The sequence below is a fragment of the Diabrotica undecimpunctata genome, chromosome 7 (assembly GCF_040954645.1).
Source record: "Diabrotica undecimpunctata isolate CICGRU chromosome 7, icDiaUnde3, whole genome shotgun sequence".
Lineage (NCBI taxonomy): Eukaryota > Metazoa > Arthropoda > Insecta > Coleoptera > Chrysomelidae > Diabrotica > Diabrotica undecimpunctata.
The window spans coordinates 119,658,229-119,677,365 of record NC_092809.1 but is presented as its reverse complement, the minus strand read 5'-3'; the positions used below and the strand labels follow the sequence as shown (position 1 = coordinate 119,677,365).

The 19,137-nt window shown below is 32.9% G+C and overlaps 2 protein-coding genes across 2 annotated transcripts in view; both read right to left on the bottom strand.

Moving 5' to 3' along the window:
* Vps13D (vacuolar protein sorting 13D) overlaps window positions 1–19,137 on the bottom strand; it is a 144,593-nt gene that overhangs the window by 112,526 nt on the left and 12,930 nt on the right. The window contains exons 3-6 of the mRNA XM_072538076.1: window positions 17,915–18,100; window positions 15,072–15,320; window positions 4,980–5,150; window positions 442–786 (exon numbers count right to left, since the gene is read on the bottom strand). Of these exons, the coding sequence (XP_072394177.1) occupies window positions 442–786; window positions 4,980–5,150; window positions 15,072–15,320; window positions 17,915–18,100 (951 nt within the window). The remainder of the gene's footprint in view (window positions 1–441; window positions 787–4,979; window positions 5,151–15,071; window positions 15,321–17,914; window positions 18,101–19,137) is intronic.
* Window positions 9,735–13,128, bottom strand: LOC140445755 (uncharacterized). The gene is made up of 4 exons (XM_072538077.1): window positions 12,747–13,128; window positions 12,622–12,687; window positions 12,463–12,534; window positions 9,735–12,401 (listed from the first exon to the last, which is right to left on the bottom strand). The coding sequence occupies exons 1-4, from the start codon at window positions 12,868–12,870 to the stop codon at window positions 12,265–12,267; spliced, it is 399 nt and encodes a 132-aa protein (XP_072394178.1). The 5' UTR covers window positions 12,871–13,128; the 3' UTR covers window positions 9,735–12,264.

Below are 19,137 nucleotides of genomic sequence, written 5' to 3'. Positions count from 1 at the left end.
CTGCTACATTCTGACATATCAAGAGTGATTAAAATTATGAACGTTTCCAAACAAATTAATACTAACAGACAAAGGATATATTTTATATACTTTTGACAAATTCTTAAATTTTTGGTAATGTGCATATTTGATTAGAAGCGCCCTCTATGTCCAAGTATGCATAACATAAAATTTAGGCTGGGTAATGATCATTTCTCCTTAATAATATGTGAATTATATTAATTCGTGTACGTTACACGATCGTGCAAATGAAACATATTTTTTCGAGTAATAGCCCAACGAAAAAAAAAATGAAAATTTCTCCCCTTAACTTTCGACTTGAAGTAGTCTTCTGATTGAAATCTCAAAAGCACCGACATCACCGACAACTTTGCGATTCTCAGAACACTTGCGAAATATGACCCGCTAACAGTTAATTAAAATATATTAACAATGTCTTACCTTTTTCAGAATCTTCAAATCTTCGTATTCTCTACCCCATTCAACTTCCTCTTTGATCTTTTTCTCATCCGCGGAAAGCGTCATACTCGGCGCAGCCAAAATTTTCTTACATATCTGAACATACTTCACGTTCTCCCTGGCCTTTTTCAAGCAAGATTCCCAAGTAGGTTTAGGTTTACAAATAGACGGCTGCTTCCCTGTCGGATAAAAGCAACTTATTGCATAAAACCACCAAGCTCTGGCGTCGTGTTTAACGGGTAACATAGGTTTGTAGCGACGGTATTTGCGAAGTCGATTTATATCTTGTAAACCGTGGATACAGTTCACTATTTGGTTGTATTGCCACTAAAATTATTAAAAATTTATATGAAAAATCTTACTTTAGTGAAATAACTGTAGAGATAGATATTGTAACAAATTTACAGTCAAATTTAACTTTGTCTTTCAATATTACTATTTAAATGGGAATAAGCCACAATTAAAGGTTAAAGTACGTTTATTGACGTTTCAATTTCCACTTCGGAAATCGTTCTCAAAATACAAACATTAGTAAATGTTTGTATATATCTTTGCTCTATATATTCTGTATTAGTTCATAAATCTGTCTGTATAGTGCCTCCCCGTCGTATTTTATAAGTTCTGCACATATTCCGTCTTCTCTCACTGTTTTCCCGTTTTTAAGTTTGCATATTTTCTCTTTCACTTCTGTATAGGTCAATTTTTCTTCTTCTTCATCTTGTTCTGTGTTTTTTATTGTTTCTCTTTTTTTTTCTATCTGTTTCTTGATATATTTCTTCGAAATGCCATTTTTCTGTTTTATAGCTATATTAGCTGTCCGTTTTCTGTTACCTAGTTTTAAGTATTGGTACAATGGTTTTTGAGTTGTGTCTTTTATTTTCTGTTTTGTATAACCATGGGTAACACACTAAATTTTTGGCTGTTGATACAGAAACACTGGCGCAGCTTATTGTATCAACTCAGTGTGTCAACACTCAACACTATTGTGTCATATAACACAATAAGCCATTGACACTACTTGAAAGTTTGAAACCTTCCCTAATGCGTATGTAGTCAATAGAGAGTTGACATTATGACATTATGAGAATGACATTAAATATTTTTGTATATATAAAAATAATCTATAAACTATAAATTGTATTTGTTATCTATTATATGATCCTATAATAAAAATTAAAATAAGATAATTGAAAAGAGTGAAACGTTGAATTTAATTGTTTTCTCATTTAAAGAATACATACCATAACCCATAATACTCGTTATACAATATGGAAGTGCAATTATTAGAAGTAGCTATTTTAGGAGTTGTTAAATACTTTTGCATATTATGGGTATATAAAATAGGGAATTTATGGACAATGGAATAACAGGTTGTTCAGTTTTACATAACATTGTAGTTAATAGAGAAAACATGGAAATACTGGCAAATGAGGGTGTTGTTGATATTTCAGTGTAGTACTTTTGATTAAAAACTTTTCATTTATAAATATTAATCTATAAGCCATTAGAATTTCAAAAATTAGACCTTTGTTTTATTGTGTTAATCTGTTTATATTGTTAATCCTTTATGTTTGATATCTGTTAAATGAAATAGGTACCTAAGTACTCTATTCCACAATATCTGAAGCATGATATGGAATTAGATCCAATTAGGAACATGAAATTAGATCCACCTTATACATCTGTAATGAAAATGTCAAATATCTTAAATTTAATAAATGAGTTACAAAGATATTCTATGTCTGATCTGTGATTATTAAGTAAACACTTATTAATTAAAATTATTTAGAAATTACTTATATTTAAATTTATTTTTACAAACTTTTGTAATATCTCAAGCTTCAATAAAAATGTTCTTTTTAAAATTTATTTCGGTCAAAACATTAATAATCTATATCTGAGTATAAACTTTTATTTGGGATGAATTCAAGTAAGTGGCCCATAAAAATAATCTAGATAAAGAGACTGGTTATATCATTACAAAACGACAATATTTTGCTAAACCATCGAAATAAGGGCAGATATTGTAAAAACAAATGAAGAAGCTGTAACATATGTTTTGCATTTACTTAATAGCTGTGCGAGACTCTGACCGAGAGTTGATCTTTTCACAAATAAAACCTTTTTGACTACAAAGGACACAAAGCTATAATAGACCAGACAGGATGAAATGTTTCGGTGAGATTCGAAAACTTTAACGCACACCTTTCGTATTGTCTCTTTTTATTGTATCTTGTATCAAATCGCACTATTGCAGTGCATTGCATTGCTCGGGAACACTTGGGATGTTACGACGGTGTTACTGTGTCATGACACTTTATGTGTCATGACGTGACGCACCGTGTCAATACACATGACGCACCGTAAAGTATCAGCACAAAAGTGTCGTACCACACAGTGTTACACATGACTAGTTTTGTACCTCGTTCATAATTTCTTCTACTTTTTGATTTTTTTCGATTTAAATAATTTCTTTGTCTTTTGCCTTTGATCTTTGTGTTTTTCTCGTCCCTTTTCTTTGCTTGTGCTTAACCATTTCAATCGATGCATTAGAAATTAAAAATTTGCAGAAAAAACCCAAAGGTTTATTGTATACTTAACGTAGTTTTACAGTGTAATTTAGGATTATCGATTCGAAGAAAAGGCCAATGTTGCAGTGCGGTTAATAAAAATTTCTCTGTGCGGGTTCTAGGAAGATTAATAATCGTATTTTTGTGTACGCTTCGATTAGGTACATAAGACAATAGATGTTTTCGAACGGATTAGGAATTTTTAATACCGATTGTAAAATAAACAGCGTAATCGCTTTTTCCGATAATTTCTTAGAAGACATTAGTGAAGTTTAATTTTTAAATTTACACGGAGATTTTGTGGAAGATAGATAGGAGAGGTAGGATAGAAAAACCACTGTCGGGGAGAAAATTGAAGAAGCGGACTGGCTAGAAATTATTTTAGGAGGCGAAGAAGTAAAGAGCTAAAAATAAGAGAAAGAGAGAAATGAGATCATCTTATAATGAATTTTTGAAGAGCTGAGTTGCCAAAGTTGAGAAGCAGTAAATGTTTACCAAAATTAATTTATTAGATTAAAAAGAAAAAGTTGTAAGTGAAAGTGTTTTTCTACGTGTCCTGGATAAGATTGGAGATATACTATCAGTTATTTGCTTTTCTTATTTGATGATGTGGTTGGAGAATTTTATGATCCTGATTTTGGTCCGAAGGAGACGCACGATTGCGATTTTCATTCCGATATATTTGAAACAAATTTTGGAAAAAAAATGTTTGTTATCAGAGGCCAAAATTGGGTATTTTTTTTATCGGGAAGTTGGTTTTTATTTTATGTAGAAAAGAAATTGAGTCTTCGATTTGATTACAATGTCAGTTTTCCGTGTAAAAATATATTTTTTTAAACAAGTAAACCATTACAAGGATAGGATATATTATATACTGTATAATAATACTGTCATTAAGTAGGTGTATAGATCTGATCAGATAATTATTAAGAATACATATTCTTTTTGCATTTACAAAGCATTACTTTAATTTGTGTAATTTTTTATCCCATATTTCTGTTTTTTTATATGTCAATAAATTATGGTTTCTTTGATATTTCGGTTTTATTTTCAATTGCCTTGTATGAATCTAGATGCAATATAGAAGTAAAAAGTTCAGTAAGTAAAGTAAATTTTGGTTATCATAACAATATGATAAATAGCTCATCCTTTTAGTAGTTTAGTGTAATATTACACGCTAAAGGTCTTTCAGCATTGATAAATTAGCCTCACTCAACTTAGCAAGATGTAATTCTGTTGGTTGGGGTCCTTCAGCATTCGACTTTGTATAAATCCATATAGCTATAAGCCCAGTTTTGCAGAACGGAGTGTTTGTGTCACATATTACATGGAAATAGTATTGGAAATAATAAGACTATCCCACACATATATACTGTTCAGTACCATGTAACTGTTTTATCTGTCTCGTCAGGGTTATTTAATATGAATACATGTTAGTAGTTTTGTATTTTTTACCCTTTGGTTTCACTGTGACATCTTCAGCATTCTTCATTAGAGATCCGATGCTAAACGCTGATGGACCAGGTTTACATCGTGGTCGGGGCTGTGTAACGTGTCAAAATAAAGTATTGCGAGACTTGCCGTATATTCATTTATTTTTTTGCGGTACCTTCTCACGATATTTATTATCAAGGGGAAAATAAACACTAGGCGAGGGCCAGACAGGAAATGATTCAGAAGTGCCGTAAACAAGATCGGAATTACCATGTTAATAGCGGACTGAGCACTTAAAAAATAATCTTTCGCGTGTTCACTACTTCCCTAAACGACACCGCCCATCAACTGTAACGACTGAGCAACGGTGTATCCGTGTCCTGAGCCAACTTCCTAGTAGTTACAACTGTTATGTTACATAACATGTGTCAAATAGTCTAACTCAAAAAATGGAACGGTTATTAATATTAAATACAATGGTAGTCATAAATATTATATATAATATATGCTACTTACGTCAACTAAAGATAAATGTACTTCTTCTAATAATAGATCACAGACATATCTAGGCATGGATGATCTCAAAGGTTCCGAACTTCTGTTTCTTTTTAAATGAGCTTGAGCACTTACCGCAGGTAACACATAATTTCTTGTAGTTTTTTCTAATTTATTTCTACTCATAGCTTCCTGAAAAAAGTATACAAAATAATATAAAATGTGCATAATATAATATAATAATATACTTTTTACTAAGATCAAAAGTCGACAGGCTATTAATATCGGAAGGACAGATAACAGATTTGCATCTTGCGAAAAATACTAAGGAAGACTGAGTTATTGCGTAGATATATTGGTCAAATCACGGAATATATTCGACGAATAAGAAAAAGAAAAAAAATCAGAAGAGCTGGAGAAATAATGCTGAGCAGTGCAAGACACTTACACTATGATCCAGAAAACAACACACAATGCCCGAATACAAAAACTCTAGTTTGTTCAGGCCGACTAAGGAAATACAAAGTTAGTAACAACAGGAATTGGCTTTTTAAGTATGTTAAATTCCAGTGTAAAAAATAGCAATAAATCATATCCAAGCCAAGAAGATCATGAGTTTTGGAGAAATCAACTTTCCACCCAAGAGTCAAAATACACTCAAGATCCACCCAAGTATCGCCGAATGCCTTGTCTTTTAAATTTGTATAAATTGGTCACATCCTGTATAGTTCAACGTATCTACCAACACTGTGCTCTAAACAAAATCATTAACCCTCAACAGAAAGGTTTCACTAAGGGTTTCATGGATTCAAAGAACAACTTATCATTGTCTCAGTTATTTCTAACCAAGCATACACCAAAAAAACTTCTTTTCTACGTTTATTGACTAAAAGAAAGCCATTAACTCAGTGTCGCATGAATAGCTTATAGATATATTAAGAATATTTAATTTTAGATTCGATGGCTAAAATTTAATTCCAAATACCTGGTGAAAACAATATCGAAACTGAAAATATCAGGCGTAATCAACCTGGGCCTATTTCAAGGTGACTCGTTAGTGAAGGTTGAAACCTTATCTAATGATATTAGTATGTACTAGACAGATGTCGTATCTTAAATATAGTCAGAGGAAAGTTTCAGCCCGGAGGATTCGACATGCAAAATGGCGAACATATCGAGGAGATAAGTGAAAATAATATGAATAAAAATATCTCGGAGAAAAACAAGCGTGGAAAATTATTCATAAGCAAATGAAAATCGAGTTAACTTTAGAGTAAGTAGCTAGCAGCTATTCATTTGTTAGTTGGACTATATATATATATATTGCATGTGGACTAAAATAGATAGAGGAAATCTTCAGTGAAAAGTACGAATATGCCTCAAAAAGGCACAAAACCACCATCCTCGAAGTGCAGTAGAAAGAACTGTATTACCGCGGTATTGAGGAGGACGAGGACTTATAGATATAGGTGAGCAATTAGAAAAACAGATTGGCGATTATAATGTAACGTCAGAGTCTAACAAAAATGGATTTCATTTGGAAAAAAAAGTATTATCTTCGATTCGAAGTAAATATCTTCGATTGCAATGGTACAATTTGATGAATGGGTTTGATATTAATGATTTATTCATACCATTTTCTATATTCGGAGATACAATGGTCATCCAGGAAGTAAAAAACATTTTGGCATAAAAAATTAAAACCAAAGATATCAACAGAAAATTGATTTACAAAGTCACAGTACCTAGGGCTATTTTTCAATGTAGTTGCCTTGGTTGTTAGATGTCAGTGTTGTAGTCTTCCACCGCCAAACGTCTGAGCCAGAATACCACTTCATCTTTGAGCTATTCGTGGTTTCCAAACTTCTTACCACCCAAGAATTCCTTCACGTTCGGGAACAGCTGATAATCGGAAGCCGCGAGGTCTGGACTGTAGGTAGGGTGCTCGAAAATTTGCCATTATAGATGTTAAAGTTCTTGCCGATGTATGAGGCCGAGCATTGTCATGAATTAGAAACACATTCGTCGACAACATGCCACGTCGTTTATTATTCTGTATTGCGTCGTTCATTATTATTGTAATGAATTTATTGTTTCACCCCTAGGCATAAACTTTCGGGGATGAAATCCTTAAAGTTCTAAAAACCTGTTGAAATTAGTATTTATGTTCAGATTCGGATTTTCTTTTTTTTAGTTTTATGGGTGAGTTTGCATGATGGTACTCCATGGATTGTCCAAACAACCGGTTTTTCTGAATGTTGTCATCAACTTTTTCCTTCAACTCTTACGTTCCAAGAGAGGGCCTCCCACTTCGTTCTTCATTGTGCACACTGGTTCTTCCTTGGTTGAACATAATGGACCATTTCCTCATTAAAGATTCCTTTAAAGGTAAACAGCCTTTATTTGCCTATAAATGTCGATATGACGAACATTTTGCTCATCAAAAACCGAATCACGCTACGTACTTCAAATTTGGAGGGATTTTCAATAGGCGCCGTCAGTTCAAAATGTTTATAGAAGAAAGCCACACAGTAACAAGATACACTGATGCTACAGACAGAGGTAACTGTCGCGCAGAAAGTCGCCGCGATTGAGGATCGATCGGCAATGCGGTGATGGGCAATCTTTTTTTACTTTCTGGAGGACCCCCGTATGTTTCCAAATTTGATATAATGAATTCATAAGAAACTTTCTTTGAATGAGCAAAACACTACGTGAAAAAAATGTTTTTTGTGAAATAATTTTCATTTTTTTTTTGTTATTAAACAGCCCTTGTAAGACTTTCTAATTTTTCGTAAATCGAGTATGTTTTGGGACGTATACTAATACATATATCTATAATTGTATTCACCATAAAATTCTATATAATGAATACTTATAATTATTTCAATAATTATAAATATAATTATTATAATTTGCTTTGCTAAACCGTAACATAAAAGATAGTAGAAAATATATTGTACAGTGTGAAAACCACTTATGGAATAAAATTATTTGTGTCCTTATTATACAAAATAATAAAAAACTCTGGGACACGTTAACTTTTAAATTTAAATGTGTGCTTTTTAAACATAAATTTAAATGTACAGGGTGATCCACGCACGTCTGGCATAGTCCATAATCCTTATTTTTAATGAAACACCTTGTATATTTTTATGTTTTTAAAATATTCTTTCTTTTTTAATAACGAATTGATTACGGCTGTCTCCGCTTCTCCGCCCCCAATTTCCATCTTTTTCTGTCATATGCAGTTGCCTCTTGCAACGGCTAAGTCTCTTGCCGCAATTGCTTCATCAATATCGTTGCGCCAACTTCTCCGTGGTCGTCCTCTCTTCCTTCTTTCATGAGGGATCCATTCCAGTACTCCTCTAGGCCATCTATACTCTGGCATTCTTTTAACATGTCCGAACCAGATTAATTGTTTTCTTTCTATGTCATCATTGATATTTCGCTCTATTTTCATTTCGTTTCTTATTTGTTCGTTTCTAACTCTCTCCAGTTTCGATCTACCGCAGCTTCGTCTCAGATAATCAATTTCATAAGTTTGTTTCTATTAGCTTTGGTGACGTCCCATACTTCCGAACCGTAAAGTGTAATACTTTGGACTATACTACCGTAAATGTGTTTTTTGGTCTCTCGTCGAATTGTTTTTTTGCCAGAGAAGAGAGTTTAAGGCACGGGTCGCAGCTCTGCCCTTGTTTATTCTTTCCCTGATTTCATCTGCGCTATTTCCCTTCTTGTTGAAAATGACCCCCAAATATTTGCAGGATTTGATTTTGTCGTCTTCCAAGACTAGGTCACATATTTCATCTGTTGCCACTGAGAGATATTCACATTTTGTCATATTCATGTTTAGACCTGCCACCTCATATTCTTCTTGCAGTTTTCTTACCATATAGCTAAGATCGTAGCTGTCTTCGGCAATTACTACCTGGTCATCCGCAACAAAGAAAAGTGTATATAGCGTGTTTTCTTCCACCGTTATTCCCATGTTTCTACATTTTTTTACCCATTTCACTAAGGATCTCTCCAAATAGATTTTAAATAAGATGGTTGACAGACAGCAGCCTTATCTTAGTCTCTTTGTTGTTTGAAAAGGAGAGGTGATTTCTTGTCCCATTTTAATTCTTGCAAGTTTTGTAAGTTTTGTTCGTAGTATTTTTGAGTGGCGTTAATAAGAATTGGTTTTATTTTCAAGTTACCCATTTCTATCCATGGTTGGGAGGTCGGTACACTATCATATGCTTTTTCCAATTCTATTAAAGCTATATGGGTTTCTCTATTTCTCTGCACTCGTTTTTTCATTGCAATTTTTAATGTGAAAATATTATCCATAGTGGAGCGTCCGGCCCTAAATCCCGCTTGTTCTTCGGATTCTCAACAACCTGATTTCAACGAACTATATCATGTAGCACAGATCACCTAACTCCTAGATGCTTCACGGCAATACTTTAGTTGCATATGAAATTCAGCGCTCCAAGAGATTTGTATCGGAACTAATTCAAGCGATAAATTACGCGGGAAATTCAAAATTTAATTTTGGTGGGAAAATTTAAATAAAGCTTAAAATATTTAAATATAATTTGGTATATTTGAAAAAAAAAAATTGTATGTGAAATTTTAAAATGTGCAAATTATTTTTAAATTCAAATATACACAATACCGTTTACGAAAAAATAAGACAAAATATAATTTATTTATTTATTTATTACATGTAAAACAACTTTGTATATAAAGTTAGCATAGAATACAAATATGCTTTATTACCACTGAAAATTGTACAATTTTATGGACAAAGCTTACAAAAAGTCAGAAAAATGACAATTTAAAATTTACTGAAATTACATAAATCGTCAATATCACAAAATAAAAGATAATAAAATGCACAATGTATTGCAAAATTTAAATAAATTGCAAATTGCATAATAAATCCTTACGAACTAATATGTTTAAGTTTCTGCATGTGATACTCAAATATATATTTATACAAATACATTAGTTACTTGTACATAAAGCTATTCGTTAAAAAACTCTTCAACTGAATAATATGGTCTTTCAGATAGATAGGTTTTAGTTCTTTTACGGAACTTAAGGAAAAAAGTTGCAGATTTAAGTTGCAAAGGGAGATGGTTGTATAATCTTTTTACTGAATATAATATAGATTTCTTTACTAACACAGTGGACGGGATCAGTAAATACGCATTAAAGGTTGAATTTCTGGTGGAGTAGTCATGATTAGGTCTTGCTGAAAAAACATGTATGCGTTTACGAATTAAGCAAACAGTTTCTAAAATATATAAAGAAGGAAGACTTAAAATCCCGTGATTTTTTAAGTATCTTCTGCAATATGTTATTCTACCGAGACCAAAAAGATACTGTACTGCTCTTTTTTGTTTGTAATTTAAAAACAACTGTCAGATTGGGTAGCTGTTCTAGAACCCCAAGAAAGAAGATCATATCGAAGATGAGACTCGAACAAAGAAAAATATGTTATTTTGGAAGATGCTAAATTAATTTTCTTCAAAACAGATCTTATTGCATAGCAGGCTGAGGCTAGTTTCGTACTTAACAAATCGATATGAAGGGACCATTTAAGGTTGCTGACTATAAAATACCAAGAAATTTTACAGAATCAATGATACTGATCTGGCTATTAAATAAGAAGAAAGGATTGAAGAGCTTTATAGGATAATGCTACTGTCTTATCCACGTTAAAAGAAAGTTAATAGGTAAATAAGTCTGACTAGGTTTTTATTTTAAATAGATCAGAAGTTATAGTTGCATGAAGAATTGCAATATTAGAGTTTCTCCAGGTAATACTGGTATCATCAGCAAAAAGAAAAATGTTTCCATCGGTTTTAAGTTGGTGATGTGATTTATAAAGATAAGGAAAAATAGAGGACCCAATACTGAACCTTGTGGTACTCCACATACAATGCTTTTGTGACTAGAAGCTGTATCATTTGCTATAACTAGTTATTTCCTATTCCCTAAGTAATATTGGAACCAATTAAAAGAAATACCTCGAATGCCATAGAAATTTTGTTTTTTTTTTATCAAAATGTTGTGATTTACACAATCAAAAGCTTTGGCATAGTCACAAAAAACAGTGGCAGTGTAAAGATTATTGTGTAGTGCTTAATAGACCTCATTTGGTACATACATAGCATAACTGGTACATTTATTACATAAAAACCCGATCTGACTTTGTGATTTTTTATAAATCATTAAATATAAATATAACTTAAACTAAAAGTGCACATAATACACACTATACAAGCATGAATACAAATTAATGACTGGTATTAAGATGACCAATTATGGGGATAAATAGGATACTATGGAACAGATATATTTTTTATGTGTGCAAGTAATGATCAGTAAAAATATGATACCAAGATCTCTAATCTCACTCATTTTACTTGGTTTAGTAGGTACTTGAATGTATTTATTTATTTACGCATGTACCATTTACACGGGAACAAATATAAAATTTCTATAGTTAGCATATTAACATGGTAAATAAATAAACTTAAAGGCTGTTTGGAAATACGGAAAAAATACAAATTTCAATGTCAAAAAACAATTGAGATTTATTCTAGGAAAAAAAATATACATCAATAATGGGTACATCCACCTTTGGCTCTCTTGAATTTTAAAATAATTGGCTACACTAGTTATCTCCACATAAAGTTTGAAATTATCAGCAAGGACTAAAAACCTGTTATACTTAATTAATAAAGCTATATCATTAATAGACATATTGAACAGTAAAGATCCCAAATAAGGGCCATCAGATGAAATAATTATAGCAGAGGTAATAAGACTTTACCTTCATGTACCAAACCCAATTACTCAAGTAGAGTAATCGCTTCCACTTAAGCATAAAGTCCATACAGTTGAAGTTTATGAAGCAACACACCATGACTCAACCAGTAAAAGACCTTTGAAAAGTTAATATATATTTCACATACATGAACCTCCTTTTTGAAAGATGAAACAATGTGTTTTTGATAGATAATCAAATTAGTTAAGATAGACTTTTTACTCCCTAATCCATGTTGATAACTGATCAATAGAACATTACAGTACCAATTAAAGGGTGGCACATAAGCCACTTAAATAACAGGGATTGAAGATATCATACCCACATCATCATTTCTTTAAAAAAGGAGTAATATAACTACTATCATTCCAAGTTAAAGGATACAGGTTTAATGATGGTTTTAGTATGGTTAAATAAATAATAACATAAAGTTACACAGATAGTGCAAAGCATCTTTTTAGAAAATAACTGCGAACATTATCAGGACCAGTATTTCCACTGTTTTCTTAGACTTTTTACCATAAAATCTAGAATATGATCTGCTATATATGAGTCTCTGTTATCTCCCATGTCTTCAAAACCTTCAGTTTTTGGACGTGCATCATTGTGTTCGACAACTAAAAAGTTTCATAAAATAGTAACCAATTTGAAAATTATTGTTATCTTCGTAATACTTACTACAATGGGGTATCTCAAATGATTGAAACATGTGTGTAGATTGTGCATCTCTACTTGTTGAAGGACTCTTAACTAAAACAAAAAGTTAATATAATAATTTATACCATGATTCACTTCAAGTAAAATAATTTTTATTAATTACATATTAGGGTTACTTACTTTCGGTTACATTTGCTTCCACACTCAACATTGAAATACTTCTGGGATGTACATTAGAAGAAGAATCTAAAATCAATCATCAATCAGTTATTTGTTCTCTAATATCAAATATTTATTGGACTCACCATACAAATGTAAGCTAGGAATTGCATTTTTATACAATTTATGGCTCCATGAAGAAACAAACTTATCTTCAAAGTGTCTGTAGCAGATTCGTTTTGTTTTAAAAACTGTACTGGAATTCATCATATCATATCATGGATTTTTTATAACACTAAGCCACTTCCTAAATCTTTATCAGGATTTGGGAAGGCATGTCTAATTGATGACGAATTTTAAAACACAGATCAGGTGATTTGTAATTTACAAACTAATTTGAGGTTAATGCTAACAATAACCCAGATATATTAAACCAAGTTTAGTGTAATTTCTTTGCAATAATAACCATCAAATTCAAATCAAAATCTGACTATATAGACGCTAATCAATTACTGACAATTAGCGATTGACATATTGACAATTAATTATAATTTTTAGTTGTGTTTTAAACCTAAACTGCAGAGTAAAGGTAAAGAAAGACAGAGTAAAGCGACATCTGAAGATTTGTATCGGTAGTACAAATGACATTTAGTTTAGTTTGACCTTGAGCTACCTACGTGAAACGTCTATTTATTAGTGGTCTGTGATCATGTAGGGTTGGTCTATAATAAATAATACAACGTGAAATTTTGAAATTAATAATTTATCACGTGTTATGGTATTATTTTAAATTAGCTAAATACAGACAATACACTTCTACTCTAAGTGTCAGTATATTGGGGAAAATTTCTGTTTAGTAACCATGTTAACATTTTTTGTCATGAATAGATAAAAACTGTCTAGATAGTCTGCTAATTAAACTAAATCGGTAAATAATGCGGATTGTTATCAATCAGTTGTTGGTGTGTTGACATTTTACATTACAATAATAAATTCCTAACTAAAAGCTAATTTCTTGCAGAATGAAATATTTAACTGAGACCCACCGAATTGAGATTTTAATGTTAATCGGTTACGGGGAGAATTGTAGAAGTCAAGTTGAAGTAGCAAACTTAATTTGTCAGAGGTATCCTCAGTTGCCTAATATTGCACAAGGTACTGTGTCTAAAATTTATGCACAATTCAGAGAACTTGGATATGTCAAACCATTAAAAAGAAAACCGAACTACATTGAAGATGAGGTGAAAGTGGATATTTTGTTAAAGTGTCGCAGAGAATCCAACGTCAAGTTCACGTCAAATTGCACGTCAAAATAATGTGAGTCACACAACTGTCCTAAGGTGTCTCCATGAAGAAAAACTTCATCCATATAAATTGACTTTTGTGCAGGAGCTAACAGAGACGATCCAGATCGAAGAATGGATTTCTGCGAAAGAATGATGGATAAAATTAACACAAATGAAATAGCTCTTGGTACAATTCTTTTTTCTGATGAATCAACATTTACATTGAATGGAGAGGTAAACAGACAAAACTGTAGATATTGGTCAGCGGAGAATCCTCATTGGATGCGTGAGACACACACTGAGTATCCTCAAAAGTTGAATGTTTGGGCAGGTATTATAGGAGATCATATCATTGGTCCTATATTTGTAGATGGTAATTTGACAGCGGAAAAATATTTAAGCATGCTAATAGACGATGTTCTTCCTCGGTTGGCTAACTCATATCCCAATCCAATAGATCCGACCCTACCGCATGAAACATCCCATTATGCTTTAATAGTGATAAATTACTTGAATGAAATCTTCTTCAATAAATGGATTGGACTAAGGGGTACTATTGAGTGGCCAGCTAGGTCGCCAGATCTTACGCCTTTGGATTTTTTTTCTGTGGGGTTATCTCAAGAACAAAGTATATGCAACACAACCAACTAGCATTGAAGACCTCAAAGAAAGGATAACTACAGAAATACGGAATATTTCACCTCAAACTTTAAACAAAGTTCGGGACGAGTTGTATAGGAGACTATGTTATTGCCAACAACAAGGTGGAGAACATTTTGAGCATTTATTTTAATGTAATCCAATCAATTACCTCGGGTATTCTATGAATTAATTGTCTTAAAGAAAATTATACTTAATTTCAAAATTTCACCTTGTATTATTCATAATAGACCCTGCATGATATAGTTCGTTGAGATCAGGTTGTTAAGGAGCTTTTAAAAACATAAAAATATACAGGGTGTTTCATTTAAAATATAGATTATGGACTATGCCAGACTTGCGTGGATCACCCTGTACATTCAAATTTATGTTTAAAAAGCGCATATTTAAATTTAAAAGTTAAGGTATCTCAACGTTTTTTATTATTTTCTAAAATAAGGACACAAACAATTTTATTCCATAAGTGGTTTCCACACTGTACATTCATAAAAAAATTGTAAATTCTATTGTATTTATTGTACTTACTGCAAGTTTTGCCACATTTAATAAAGACAACGATTCCGATTCGTTTAACATCATCCAATAGAAGCCAAATTCTTTTAATTCGAGGATTTTAAAGGAATCCTCATTTGGACTAGGATGTACAAACTTTGGTAGCCAATTCTGATCGCAACTCTGTGCTATTAAAGATCCTAATGTTATTCCACAAGCGAATGTTTGATCTGGAAGACTAACAGAATCTTCGTATCTGATATGCACATCTTGAACTCGTAACTAAAATATATAGGAAATAATCAGGATTTTATTATGTAAATTAGATGTGATGCTGTTTAACTTAAATCAAAAGGAAAATACGAAGGGAAATGTTCTTCATTCCGTCTTACTAGCAGGTCTGTCTGAAGAGCTAAAAATAGCGAAACACGTGTCACACAATTGCAGCTTTAACGGGATGTGAATATTCCTTTTCGTAATGTTATTTAGATGTGATGTTATTAAAATATCTAAAAACTACATTCTGAAAGTAACAAAGTCATCTTCAAGCCATATCTAGGGTGTAAATATTTTAGTATAAAAATATCGACAAGAAGGCGAATATTATGGCGTTTAGAAATAAACATCTCATAACAATAATAGTAATTGATCGTCCACTAGAACTATAAAAATAGTCGGTCATTTCTATTACCCTAGCGCAGGTGACAAATCGGTATATTAGGAAGGCTGTAAAATTATTTTATGGGGTTTAAAAAAATTACAATTAATACACTGTATAAATATAGCATTTTATCTGCAAAAGATAAGTAATTTTAACAGGGTAAGTGCCACCATATTGAAAATTTTAATGTCTTCATTGGCCGATCACTTTTTTTTTAATATTTCTATTATTTTCTTTAACTTTCAAATCAAAATCTAACACTTTAAATGCGAATTTTGGTTAAAATTTTATTTTTCAAAATGTAAGTCCACGTTGGAGTTTCACGGCCACCAGTAAGATTTTTATCACAAAATGCCTATGAGAGTCCAACGTGGCATCACGCCTTGACTTGTCTATTCCTGTTGATAACGTGTCGGCAAATCTAACAAGCGAAGGCGCCATCGCCGTGACTAGCATTTTTCGTGTCAGTACTTAGATTAGAGCGGTACAATGCAGTCGTACTAGAAAGAGCAACAAAAACTTGAAAAATATTGGCAAGAAATTCTGTCAGATGAAGAATCGGATGAGTTTGGCGACACGTATCTTTCGGACGAATACCAACAAACTAATTCTAGTGACAGTGAAAATTAATCGAGTACTCCGGAACAGAATAAAAAAAGAAAACTGTGGCCGGAAGTACCAAACCATTGGGACAAGATGTATGCGCGTTCACCAGTAAAGAAAAAGAATATACGAATTTCGGAGAACATGTTAATGCTGCTATAGAATCTGTTATTGCCCAACATTCTGAAGTCTCTGAACAGGAAATTTTAGAAGAACCAATAGTATCCAATGCAATGAATGAAGCTATTGTCTGGGGGCCGGTCAACAGAAAAATATTACAGAAATTTACATTTGAGGACTATAATTCTGCAAGTTTTCATACACAATTATACGAAAACGTCTACAACAAATCGCCCTTTCAATTCTACGAATATTTTGTAGACGATGGTCTTTTATCCATGATGGTAAATATCTAATTTATTTTGTTTAACTGATTTTGATTTTTTTTTAAATTTTTAGGTAGAAGAAACAAGTCATTATGCCCTGCAGTGTCAGGAAAGAAATCAGAAAAAAAGGAAACATATTACCGAGTGGCACAACACTGATGTCGCCGAAATAAAACGATTCCTGGGCATAGTTATATGGATGGTATTATGTCATTTTTCATCTTTTCATTCGTACTGGTCGAAGAATGATCTTTATGCGACTAATATCCAAAAAGTAATGTAAAGAAATCGCTTCCAGTTATTGTGAAAAATACTGCATTTCAACGATAATTCAGTAACAACAGATGACCATTTGCAGAAGATCGTTCCCTTGGTTAGCAGACTGGATAAATTCAAGGCTGCCGTCGTTCCAAAGGAAAACGTGTGCATTGACGAAACTTTAGTGCCTTTTTAAGGGCCACTAAAATTCAAGCAGTATACTGCCAACCAGGAGCACAAATTTGTGATAAAAGTATTCAAACTTTGTCTGGAAGGTGTTTATACCTACTAACACTTTGATTGATTGATGACTACTACAGTTCTGTCACACTTGCACATGAACTCCTACACCGAAAAACTTATATGATTGGTACGGCTACGTGCAAACCGCAAATATAATACCAAAAACTTCATTTCCAAAAAATTAAAAGTAGGCGAACATGTAGCTGAACAAAGTAATTCGGGCATCGTTGTTCAGAAGTAGAGGGACAAGCGAGTCCCTCCTGACCTGACCTGAAATTCGCTGACGAAATGGTGACAATGCAAAAGGCACGCGATGATGTTGTAAAGCCAAAGAATGTCATCGAATATAATAAATATTCCTTCATTGATATATCAGATCAAATGAAAAGCTATACATAATTCGCCACTACGCAAAGGAATAAAATGGTACAGCACTTATAAATGCCTATGTCGCGCATCAAAGCATTGCCAATGAAAGCATGACGATTACCAAATTCAAGGATGTGACTCATGTGAGTCCTCGTTGACATCTCAGAAGCACAGGCCAATATGCTTTCTAGACGATCTGGCCGGGCTCGAAATGACCCCGTGTATTTTAAATGAGTTCGAGAAGCCGCTGTTGAGCTACACAGCATTTTCTGACGACCTATTATGTGTGAGTCCGTGTTGGCCTTGGCCTCTCATGGCACTTAACCTGTTAATGATTTATACATAAAAATACATACCTCCAAATTTTCTATTATGTCAGATATTACGCCCGCTCCGTAACTGTACCATGAAGAATAACTGGATGAATAATAAGTGGAATTATAATCTTGACCGTCTCTTTCTATTCTCCATTCAGCTTCGAGAGAATCGAGTGCAGCTAATTTCGTCTCATGTCTAGCTAAATCTTCGGCCTCACAGTCCCACTGAAATCAAAATAAATTCCAAAATTTAGCAAACATAATTACAATAGAACCATTCATAAACATAAAAGTGCTTCAATAATGAAGTAAAAACGTCTTTATGATTTAAAAGAATTTCTATGCCTTACTGGATTACACTGAAATGTAAAATTGTGAAATTAATTGGAGATTAAAATATTTATCCAGGTAACCTTGTATACTTTTAAAAAGAGTACTAATAAAAGGTTTCTTGTATGCTTACTTGAAAAATATTATAATATCCTAGTGTATCAATTGTTTATAGATAGAAACAGTTATATGACAGTTTAGAGCAGCGGTGCCCAAACGGTCGATCGCGAAAGAATTCAAAATTAATCACGCCCTGGTCGCAATATTCCAGACTTCTGGGGCAATGTGACCGCAAGACGTTCGGCGACATATAATAAGCTGCGACGACGGAGCATTAGGTCAGTCTTTATTAACTTACGATAAGTAGAAGTTCTATGTAAAATAGCAATATTTAAAGCAATTTTTTCTTGAGCGCTGGGGATTTGAATTTTGGAGTGCGTGTGCGTGAGTGTGTGTGTGTGTGTGTTCAAATTAATGTATTCAAGTATCTTTTAACAACAATAAATGAAGACAATAACGGATCACAGGAAATAAACAACAAGATCCGGGCCGGCAACAGATGTCTTTTTGCTCTCTAAAACCTTATAAAATCGAAACAACTAACAAGACGTACGAAGATACAGGTCTATAAAACAATCATACGACCCGTTGTGATGTATGGAAGCGAAACGTGGACGATAACAAAGGCAAACGAAGAGAGACTATGTGTTTGGGAAAGTAAAATTCTAAGGAAGATCTTTGGCATTGTGCTGGACGAAGCATCAGGACAATATAGGATAAGAACTAACAAAGAGCTCGAATAACTTTACCCAGACGCCAACATCATAAAAGAAATAAAGTCCAGAAGACTCCAATGGACAGGACACCTCAGAAGACATTCTGACGAACGAACAGTAAGACTGGTGTGGGAGGAAGTCCCAACTGGAAGGAGA